The sequence below is a fragment of the Dermacentor silvarum genome, chromosome 3 (genome assembly GCF_013339745.2).
Source record: "Dermacentor silvarum isolate Dsil-2018 chromosome 3, BIME_Dsil_1.4, whole genome shotgun sequence".
Lineage (NCBI taxonomy): Eukaryota > Metazoa > Arthropoda > Arachnida > Ixodida > Ixodidae > Dermacentor > Dermacentor silvarum.
The window spans coordinates 204280204-204292219 of NC_051156.1; the positions used below are offsets into that span (position 1 = coordinate 204280204).

General features: G+C 48.8%; 1 protein-coding gene across 1 annotated transcript in view; it reads left to right on the top strand.

Annotated features, from left to right (window-relative positions):
• The first annotated feature begins 604 nt into the window (after positions 1-604).
• LOC119446523 (dorsal-ventral patterning protein Sog-like) overlaps positions 605-12016 on the top strand; it is a 319224-nt gene continuing 307812 nt past the window's right edge. The window contains 1 exon segment of the mRNA XM_037710970.2: positions 605-999. Coding sequence (XP_037566898.1) covers positions 825-999 — 175 coding nt within the window. The 5' untranslated portion in view covers positions 605-824.

Consider the following 12016-nt stretch of genomic DNA (forward strand, 5'->3'; position numbering starts at 1 on the left):
AATACATATGTGTTGGTTGAGGCCAATCCAAAACACCCGAAGGCCCACCGTAATTAAGTGCCCGATGTCACGTGCTATGGAACGCGCCACAGCGCAGGTCCATACCTCAACCTATCAACGAGCGCACCATAAGCTTATCAGTATTTTCGAGCAAACGCGTGCGAGCTTGGGTTCAGAGAGGCCCCAATAGAGGGACAGAGCAAGCGAACGCGCCGCGACACTGCCTACCAGAAACGGTTCACTCTTCGGCGCTCCGCACTGCCTCCATCCTCCGCGTCCCCCATCGCATCACCTGTTTTCTCCCATCTGGTGGCGCGCGCTTTTTTTTTTTTTTTTTTTTTTTCGCGCGGGCCAGCAGTCGCGCGCGCGCGCGCTTTTTGAGATGGAAGGGCAGCGCCGATGCGCCCGCGCATAAACCAAAGAAGAAAAATATAAAGCAAAAAGCGGGAACATCCCTTCTCCGGCGTCGGTGGTGGCGGCGGCGGCGGCGGCGACGGCAACGTCACCTCCGCGAGCGGCGCTGCGCTGCGTGACGTCGCGTACGGTGCCCGTGACGTCACGAAAGCGCGCGCGCGCACACACGCACCGGCCCCGACGTCGTCGACGCGCGCGCCCGGCGGGCTTTAGTTGATGTCGAGAGCGTCGCTCGGCGCGCGCGCGCGAATCTCTCCTCGCCTGTGGAGTTTTTTCCTTCGAGTGGAGAAGAGCCCGCCCGCTCGCTCGCCCGCTCATCGCAGCCTGCAACAAGGATTACCGCGAGCCCCTCGTGCGACCACGCCTCGGCTGCAGCTGCTGCGGCGCACGGGACTACGAAGACGCTAGGGATGGTGATGATGATGATGATGACGACGCCGCCGGCGATTCGTGCGTTCGTTCTGCTCTTGCTGGTGTTCTTGTCCGGTGCGGTCGGAGTGGCGGTCGCTGCGAGACGTCGCGGCGGCGGCGGCAAGCCGCCCATCGTAGAAGAGGCCGCGCGGAGGAAGCTGAACAGACAGACACGTGAGTCTTGATCCGCCGGCACTCGCGCTTTCTCACTTGGAACTCCGTCGCGGTCGCTCTGTTCCCTATCGGTGTTTTCATGTGCGCGCGAACGGCGTTCTTCTTTAAAAGACGCGCGCACGAGCTTGCTCCTCTGTGCGTGCGGTTGTAGTTTCGTGTGGATCGAAGCGAAAAACCACCTCTTGTTTATGATTTTCTTTTCTGCGCATCTGCAAGCTTGAAATGGTGCTTCCCTTTGAAGCATACCACAATAGGTAGTATTGTCACCTGTCACACTGGGTTTCCGTTGCTCGAAGCAGACGAGACGATTAGCTTTTGGGATATACCTATGAAGAGAAATTATGCGTTCATTCTCGTTTTGCTCGCTCGTTCTAGGTCGCTAAAGCGACCGACGCCGGATGCGCCAGTCACACGACAACTTGCCAATGTTAGAGAGGTGGAGTGTTAGCAGGGGCTCGCTCGTATGGGCAACGTCGTGAACACTTCTTTTGCACGCGTAAAAATTATCTTTTGTTGACACGCCAAACGTCGCTCTCCTCCTTCATCTTCCATCAGACGGAGTAAGTGTTTCGATTTCTGAAAGTAAGCAGAAGTAAGCGGCGAATCATAGGAGAGCAACGTTACATTCGCGTAAAATAAATAAATAAATAATATTAAAAGAATCTACGCGCGGAAGTTTCGCGTTTACACCTCGATCTCTCGCGACACACATTCGTCGCACGAAGCGCGAACAACGATATTCGCCGAGCTCGTCCGTCAACTTTTCACTTTCTGGTAAGGAGGAATCAGCTGCTATCCATTCACTGTCTGACGCCTCTTAGGAGGCCAGGTGCAAGGTACGGAATAACTCGTACCTCCACGACTATATACAACCGCGTTTCTTTGACGGCTTTCAAAGGGAACCGCGCTCCTCTGGTTATTAAAGGAACAGTCAACACCAAATTCGTTTATAGTCTTACGGCATTATTTTGACAACACTATTCAATCACTTGGAGGAAGAGAGTCATTCTTTGTTCTAGAAAAATGGATGGCCAAACTTCATTTCTATGTTTCGTAATCTCGTGCCGCGGACCTCAGCGTCGGAGTGCGATAAATTATAATTCACTGCCATACCTGCCTCTACGAAGCAGTTTTAGGCCTCTCTTCGATTTTGCTACACTTTCTGCACTAGTTCCGTTGCGGTGCTGTGCGAGTGTAGAAGAGATATCGAAAATCAATAGAAAAGTGCAAGTTTTGTTGTCTGTTCGGCGCATTTCGTGCGTTTGGCGCATTTGTGTCGTGTCGTCTGCTCCTGTGACACGTCACAGCGTGCTTGGGCGCTTGTCGTAGCGTCTGCTTTCGTTGCCACATCGCTCGACGCGTACGTTTTGAACGGGCACTGCTTTCTCGCTGTTCGACAAGCGTTTTTTGCTGTGCTCAAAGTTTTGGTTCCTGTGCGGGCACTGCTTCTGCTGCAACCCGGCATCACCTCCCAGTGCAGTCCTGTCGTGAACCTTTTCGACAAGTTTGGACGTATCAAAAAGGGAGGGTAGTAATTTCGTTTCGTTATCGCAAGAATCGCTATCGCGATAGCACTACGTCGCGAGAACGGAATGGTGGGCTATAGGATACTACTTTTTCGACAGAAAACGCGTTCCAAGAGGAACACATTCAATTGAAGCGAGGTTAACGCGCAACATCACTTTACCTGCACAACCATTCGGGCATAGAACTTGTGCATCACATTCTCACGCCAGCTATAAGGAACTGATTGAACCAAAGCGAGAGATATTTACGTCCGTGTACCGCTATGCAACAAGCGCTATAGCGCACGCTATACCGAGAGCTTGCATTGGGCCTGTACTTCCAAACTATAGCGTGAACCGTGAACTGGGTGCAGAATTTTGCTTGCACCACAAGTCAAATCGAAGAGCGGAGGTTCAGGAGCCACGAGCTGCACTGTTATAAGGAGGACTAAAGGGCTGCACTTTTTGAACTATAGGGCAAACGTGCAGCCTAATTGAGGAGAGCATTAGTTTCGGTACCCGGTATCTGGTTGCATGGTGATGTCACAATATGCCAGCTAATTCGCTCCGTTCTTGCCATCAATTCGGCTGGCACAGGAGAGCGCAACCAGCAGAAGAAACGCGCGCCGCGCGCTCGTCAGTTTACAACGAGCAGCGTCATCATATACGTATAGCCTCGGGATACAGTCGATCTCAGCAGGTGCGTCATTACGAGACCATCGTTAGCATCAAATTAAAATACTATCTAATACATCTCCCCAGCTTTCACAATTGCTAATAAAGTATCGTGCTTTAACGTCCGAGGAAGATGTACAACAATTTTTTTTTACATTTCCGGAAATAAGTCGGGTGCCAAATACTTCCGCCCGTTTGAAAACATTAGCTTTAGTACGTTTGTAGTATCTTATAAACAGAATCGCAAAAGCAGTATGGAGTTGCAGAACCGTTTAAGGATGTTTTTTTATTCTCCGTTGCGTTTTGTCAAGCTTACAAAATGTGCACTCCGCGCGAGAATTGTCGAGAGTAGGAGCGAACGTAAACGTGTCAGCCGCGCGAACGTCAACTATTTTGTGTATAGCACCATTCCAGCCACTCGAAAAATTACGCCCGTTCTAAAACATCGTGAGAAACAATAAAATCAGTTAAGCCGCTGCGCGACGGCATACTGACACCGAGAGGAAACCCTCGGCCGTCTATAGCTTCCAATTGGTTTTAATAGAACACTTTTACACGTATTCAAATTTACGGAACGGATCCCGTCAGTATAGCGTTCGGAAACGTCCGCGACACTTCTTTTAAGTCTTATCGCTCTCATAAGCGCATTTGCTTTTGATGAACTACACTGGCGCGCGCAATTGTGCTCACAGCGCCCCGGAGGGGATAATATTACCCTTTAATGCCCCTTTAAAGAAGGCACCGGCTGATAAGCAGAACATAAAACTCGCCCGCGGTCGTTTATCTTGTTGCTCTGACACATATTTTTTTCTTACTTTCGCAACTCGCCGTCGGTGGCCTACCCGACCTCGATTGTGAACGCGCGTCGTCGTCGTCGCTCGCGCTGTTTTTGCGGGGCGGTCGCTGACTCTCCTCTCTCGCCGCCGTTTTGGCGAAGACACGCATCCAGCGCGCGCTCGCGCTCTCGCGTCCTCTGGCATTGGCGGGAGTTTTGGCGCCGCCGACGCCGCCGCGCACGTGTTTTTACTTTTTTTGTTTCTTCCTCGCGGTCGCACGCGCGCGGCCGCGCGCTTCGCGGGCTGGCGTCACTCTGGCGCTGAGAAAGACGCGAGCCCTTCGTCGCTGCTGCCGTATCGCGTTGCGTCGCCGGCGGACCGGCGTCCTCGCGTGCCTCGGGATCGCCGAACGTGCGCACCGCGCCGCTTGCTGCGTACATTACGACGATGATCGCTTTACAGGAAACGCCGTCGTCGGTCGGTCGGTCCCTGTCGCTGGCGCCGTTTCTGGCCGCCGCCGCTGCTATTGCGATGGCATTCATTCTACGGACGCGATCGAGTCGATTTTCGCGCGGTGGATGCGCCGTCGTGCCGTCTTGGTATTATGCGTTACAGTCGAACCCGGATATATCGAAAACCGGATATAACGACTTATCGTGTATAGCGAACAGCTGTAAGATCCCCTTGAAAAATTTTTTGTATCAAAGTGTTATTTTAGGTATCGAATTATTGATACCTAAAATGCGGCCGCCGCGGCCGGGATTCGATCCCGCGATCAGCAGCGCAACGCCTTAGCTGACTGAGCTACCGCGGCGGGTATACCCCATCCGCACAATCGGCGCTGCCGGTCCAGGGCGGCGCCATGTGATTTCCGCTGCTGGCACGACAGTTGCGTGCACACGTTGTAGCATTCCTGCCGAGTATAGGTGCGCTCACACCGCAACGTGTTCCGTACACTGCGTGGTCGGAACGGAACGCATAGAAAGCGTAAAGCCAACTGCATCTAATCCTTTCACTAGGATTCACCGGCGCACCATCGAGGTGTGACGGCCATAGTAGCGCCGCTGCCGGCGTATCCCTATCCTGCCACGGTTGTGACACACTGCCTAGCAGCAGTTGTCTCGCGTGCTGCTTAGTGTCACGCTGTCTCCGCGTATTGTTAGAACACCTTGTTAGAACACCGTGTGAAGGAAACGTGGTTATCGCTTTCAATTGATGCTCTGCCTTCGGGCGAAACTGGCTATTTTCTGTCTGTCGGCGCATGCTTTAGTACCTCCGAAGCTGCAGTACCTCTTTGTGCGTTGCGCCGCTCTGAAAAACTTTGACATTCCCAATGTAGACCATTGTCGTTCTCTGATCCTGCGCACGCGTAACCTAACTGCTGCTGTACAATACACGTGTAGCTCACCTCACCGCGCAAGGCGCCGACGTTAAATAACGGCGAAGTGCTTGTCGCAGAAGCATGTTCGTAAAGTACGACGTGACTATAAAGTGACAGACGGGTCTCCACGAAATCCATTAAATACGGCAGTTTTCCGCATTATATGACAAAAAAGTTGGCATTAATGGTCGCGAAAACGTTGGTATTCAATGGACAAGCCAGCATTTGGTGAATTTCGCTTTACGCGCGCATAACGCGGACATTACGCGTGCATTACGCATGCATAACAAAGCAACAGGTGCTTTACTACAATTTCTTAAGTCCACTGGCCTCAATGGCCTACCCTAGGCGTGATGGGCAGCGCCCCGCGTTCTCAATGCTATAGTTCCTCCATTCATCTCTCTCGTTCCTTCCTTTTCAACCGTTAACGCCCCCCTTCCCCCTATGCGTGGTGTAGCAAACCGCACGCGCGTTTGGTTGACTTCCGTACCTATATCCTATCTCTCGTCCTCCTCCAAGATATTTCGTAAGTTCTCTGTAGAAAGAGAGAGAGAGCTCTTCGTTGGCGGCAAACCTGGAATGCTATACTCCAGACGGCTATCATGAAACATAATTTCCGTTTGCCCCTTAATGTCTGTAGATGTCCGAACAAGGTCTGTAAGTTATGTGCGGTAACAATGACTGCGTATCACTCTCGCGTCGCGTCGTTTCGATGCGGAGGGATTAGCGTCGGTGCCGCTTGCTCCGATTCTCACGCAGCGGATTCGTGGGGCAACGACCGGGCTCGTTAGCGGCGCAGGGACCGAATTGTAATGGCTTGTCTGGAGCGCGCGTTTGCTTGGCGATGGCGAAATGCTTACGAGTGCCCTGTTGGACCGAAGCAGCCTCGCACTTTGCAGGCGTAACCGTCACCGCAAACCGGAGTTGTTATTTTCTTGCCCCCTTCGTTTTGGAAATGGGACTCTGGAGACGACCAGCTCTCGCCTGCGGTTGCGTAAGAACATTCGGGTAACCTCGCCTGATATTTTATACCCCTCAACATTTTAACGCTGTGGAGGTTCCGGCGACATATGTTGTTTTGTTTTGTTTTGTTCTATTATATGACTTTAAAGGAGGGACTGTACCGCGTTATAGTGAATGTCGCCTTGCATGGAATCGTCCGCCCGTTGTAAAGGAGGCAGGGACTTTTGTCTGGTAGTCGTGGTGGCAATAAAACAAGATAGAGACAGTTCAACGTACTACAACGGTTTCAAAAGCTCTGAAAACAGCAGGTTGCTCCTTCCTCCCTCTTCCCCAAACAACGTAAGAACACTGCCAAGATGTGCGAAACAACTTGGAAAGCAAGCAGATATGCGTCCTTCCGGAAACTGAAAAAAAAAAAAAAAAAAAAAAAGATTACGCGCTAAATTGACACTGTTTCGCAGTGGTCGCAAGTGGAAAGACGGTGCACGGCGATCGGGAACAGCGCAACGATGTGTGCCTTGCTCGTGGGATGTTCTCGAGCGAAAAACGTTGGCAAAAAAAGCACGGCTCTTCCAATTTTTCCTAGTTTTCATCGAGTCATATCCGCTCAAGCGCTGAGCACGCCTGTAAAAGGCTTATGGTGCGCGATCTACACAGTGAAGACCGATTCGAGGTTTCTTCCGTTGGCTTTCGGTCAAGAGCCTGGCGGCGGCACCAAAATATGCGCGCATTACATTGGTAAGGGCACATAGTAAACAAGCACGAAACGCTAATATTATATATATATATATATATATATATATATATATATATATATATATATAGTGCAAGGAAAGAACATTGAAATTTGAATTGAATGATTGATTTATTCGCTACAATGTCGCAAAGTAGAAAAAAAAGAAAGAAAAGGAGAAAAAGAGAAAACAAATATTTATTTGGCGTTTTGCATGCAAAAACCGCGATCTGATCATGAGGTATATGCCGTAGTCGGGGGCTCCGGACTAATTTTGACCACCTAGTGCTCTTTAACGTGCATCTCAATCGAAGTACGCGAGCAGTTTCTTTTTTTTTTTCTATCATTTCTTTCCTTTTCAAAATTCGACACTCGAAATGCGGGCGCCGGGGCCGGGAACGAACCCGCTACCTCGAGTTCAGCGACGGAACGTCATTAGCCTGTGGGCTATCGCGGGTGGAAAATGTCCGAAATAAATATGTGCAAGCCCCATCTGTTCCGGAATAACTTTGACCTTCTGGGTATCGTTACCACGCATGCAAAGCTCCTTGGCGCGGTACTCGAGTTGTTCTTTTTACACTCCTCACCATCAGAAATGAGGGAGCGCTCGACATACCTATATGTAGACTGAACGCCTTGCTGCTTTTTCGAAACAGTGTTCAGTTTTCCTGAGGATCGAATTCCAAGCGCGTTTTATTAGCAAGGATAAAGGGAAACAATAAATTATATTGTTTTTTTTTTCTCCGTCCACATATAGCCAGCCCTCTTCCGCTACTTAAATAAAAAGATAGCTGTAAGAGAATGTTGTGAGAGAATGCTGTATCAATCAATACATGAATAGCATTCAAGTATTATGTATTTACGGGTGTAAAAATAAACGTCGAAATAATGTAAAAGAGAGAGAGAGAGAGAAAATGATTTAATGAAAGGCAGGGAGGTTGACCAGGACTGAGCCCGGTTGGCTACCCTACACTGGGGTAAGGGAAAAGGGGAGAGAGAGATTAAGAGAAGAATAGAAAGTCCGCTGTGGATATCGCCGACATAGCAACAGATCTCTGCTCTATCACTGACGATCAATCAGTCCGGTTCATAGACGGTCACTCAGTCCTGTAGTTTTCAAAAATCGAAGCAGCGCTTTTGTGGCCTTTTGCATCTGTGATATTCGAGGCCATGGTCCCAAGATCTTGCTCAAGGTGAACGGTCTTCTATCCAGCCTATCGAGAACGTTGCAGAGGTCATTTCTTTCGTTTTGTAAAGATGGACAGTAGAACAGTAGGTGTTCTGTAGTCTCATCGACACCGCAGGCATTATACTCGGCGCTATCAGCAAAAAACACTAATAACTGCTAAGTTTAGCAGTGGCAACATTAGTTTCACTGTGAAAAAAAAAAAAAAAAACACGAATCCAGGGCAACACCTATTGCCATGTGCTTGGAGGACGCTGAATAGCTTACCCGTTTACCCGATCAGATGCACCATTGTCTTCGTTTGTGGGATAACGTTTGCCGGAAAAAGGCTCGTTACGTACACGAGCCTGTGCAATCGAGCCTGCAGGGTGTTACAAATGGTTATTGTGTTCTAAAAAAAAATAATATAATCGCTTACGCGCGTTTGCGACTGTTCGCCTAATTTGAATTCATTCACTCATTCATTCAATTATTCCTTCGCTTCGTGCTACAGTCGGCTGTATGAGATTTAATTTTCCCTTTGATGAACTTTCCTCCACCTTGCCGGCTTCCTCAGCATTCATTCATTCATTCATTCATTCATTCATTCATTCATTCATTCATTCATTCATTCATTCATTCATTCATTCATTCATTCATGCATTTCATTTCATTTCATGGTTCATGGCAATGCAACGATATCCTGTTATGGAGACCAAGCAGAGAAGCCGTTACTCAACGGCTGCAAACTGTAAATCTGCCGACGAAGACGAAGCGCGCAGTACATTCAGAGCGCGTTCAGGTCGCGTCGAAATCACGCTTAACAAAGAGGCATACTATAATAGAAAGGACGGCTATCGGTGCCTCATATGCATGACGTGAACGTCGCGACCGCTCACGCCACCCGGCCTTGGCCATAACGAATTCACACTATACACCGAGAGAAAGCTTTCTTTCTTTTTTTTTTTTTTTTTAAGTGCCCGCGGCTGGCTGGCTGCGGCAACTGCAGCAAGAGCCTGGGTTTTCGCGCGTAAACAAAAGCGCGCGCTCGCTCTTATCTTTCCCGCGCTTAGCGCCGCCGTCGCCGTCGCCCTTTTGCGACTCTTCGGTCTTCGCGCGGTGTGTGCGCGCGCGTTTGTGTGTACACCTCGCGCGACGGTTCGTGGCTGTATAACCGCGACTCAAGGACGGGTGACATCACCCTCGAAGGCTTTTACTATTTGCTCTCTTCGCAGCTGCCGCGCTGTTGTATGCCTAATGCTCGGGCGCCAAACGGGGCACAGCTTTTGAAGTCTACGCACGGTGCTGGAACTGATAGCATTCTCTCCTGGTGCCCCGTTCATTTACCACTGCTGCATAGCGTGCGCGCGGTGTTAGCTCTGGCTTTCTTTTGCGCCGGGTCATCCCTTTGTGGCCGGCGAGAGAGATAATAGCCTGTTCGTTTGAAGCCAAGTTTTCTTTGCCTATGTAAAACCGCGGGCAAAAGCATAGGGGCCACAGTCTCGCCGAAAGAAAGAACTGAGTTTTAAACTACGAACTGAAACTGACGAGCACTCTCGAAATTTCGCAATGCCAAGTTGAGACCGTAGTCCTCGATTTTGAGTTAGATGTACAGGAGTAGAAGAAAATCGACTTGATAGTGGAATCCCTGGTGCGTGTAATTGTACTTAGGGGAGTACTTCTCCGGTGTATGGCGTAGCTAGGTAGAACACACATTCAGCTCGTAGGTATATATGTTTATCCTTTCAATGTCTCAGCGCAAGCTGTCGCTTTGTAAAAAAAAAAAAAGAAAAAAAAAAACATTTCCGATGCTGAGGTTCGAATCCAGGTCCTCCAGCGAGTGAGTTAGTATATCAAAGCACCCTAAACTATGCACATAGTGACCAGAACAGCCATATCCACGTTTACAAGCCCAAAACAAACGCTTCACAGAACAATTAACAAAGAAAACATTTATCTGATTGGGCCACAGACGAATTTTGCCCGCATTCATGGTGTTAATTACAGTATCGTTTCCACTGAAAGTGCGGACAGCGTATGCGAGGGTGCTCCTTTTGTTCGTGAGACTGACTGTGCCCGACATTCTGAACGTCACAAATTATGCACCCTTGGTGATTGTTTTGTTGCGTTACCGTGTCCGCCATTGGTGCCACTATAGTTTACTAATTCAGGTTCTTTTACTTGGACCTGTCAATATAGGCCACATACGCTAGCCACGGCACCGGAGAACGACAATTCCTTACCAGTCCGTGCCTCGTGCACCATGGCACTTTGATACGCTTGGCGCGTGCGTCCACTCGCACAACAACATTTTGCTATATAGTCTGTAAATAAATATAGTCTATAAAGAATTGTTGCACGTCGAACAGCAAGCCAGTCTACATGAGCCTCATGGTTTTTTTTTTTTTTGTAAGGAACGACCAGCTTTATGAATTCATTTTGTGCCTTGGCCCTGAGGCTATGTGTGAATGTATTTTCGTATTAACTTTTTTTATTCATCTAGCTTTACGCCCGCAGAGTCGCTTAAACGTTCAACGTATGGTGGAAAGCGTATTCGTTATGCTTATACGGTGAAATTGTGTTATAACGAAGTTGATGGGGAGCCACAATTACTTCCTTATATCTGTTATTTCATATACTGCACTAGCTATGCGTCTCTTTGGGGATTTCAAGGGGAATTTCACTTACTTCGTTATATCCATTATTTCGTTCATCCTGCTTCGTTGTAATGAGGCTGGACTGTATATAAGAACTTGTCAGTTGCGTTTGCGTGCCACATGCGACCACGGCGAGAACCGTAATTGAGTTCCGAACGCAGTTCCAAAAGATAGGGGCTGTGCGGTATCGAAATCACAAAGAAAGCGCCGTGCGAAATACATATATGGGCCACCAATATCGTATACGAAGTGGGTTAAAGGTACAATGGGTGTGACAGTCGGTGGGTTGTCCTTCCAACTCCATTGGTGTAGGCGCGAGCGTTGAAAATGACCTCCCTGTCCCTTCCCCGTCCACATTTTATCGCTTTAACTGACCACTGCGCTAATGGCCTCCCGCTGGGCTGCTTCTTTTTCTTCTTGTTCTTTTTTTTTTTCTTCTTCCACGTGAACGATGCTCATTGCGAAAGGAAGCTCGTTTGTCTTTCTCTGGTTTATCGTATCTTCGTGCGCTCAGTGCGTTTTCCCCTTTATCGCTTTTTCTTTTCTTCCTTTTTTTTCATAGCCTACAACAATGACTATATACTATAGCACAGGTCACCTGAATAGATAAAACAGCACCATCAGTAACTTCATCTAGGGGTCTTTCAGTATACTTAAAGCGACGTCTGTTTCGCGAGTCCTCATTAGTTTAGCATATATATATATGTATATATGTATATTAAGCATCAGTGTCGAGGGCAAGTTGAGAATACAGTTGACCGCAGGGTCCACAGTAGGAGCTTGCGCTAAAACACTGGCGGATCCGGAGACAGACGTGAAATCGTGACACCACACTGACGTACCGGCGCCGATGTTTCGGCGCGAAATTCAAATAGAAAAGAATGAAGTGCAGATCCAACGCGCGCACTGAACTCTGTGCGAAGCAGAGCTCTCGGGAAATTATCGAAAGCTGAGCTTTGGAAAGAGATCCGTATGAGTGTAAGCTTACTTTGTGTACGATTGCTTATTAATGTCCTCTTAATGAGGTTGTCAGTGTATACTCCAGTCTTTCCGCAGTGTATGAGTAAAACCCGCGCGACCGTTATTAAAAACGGGACGTTGAGTCACGATGACAAGAAACACCTCGGAGACACGTGAATGTGCATATATCAAGGCGAGGTCT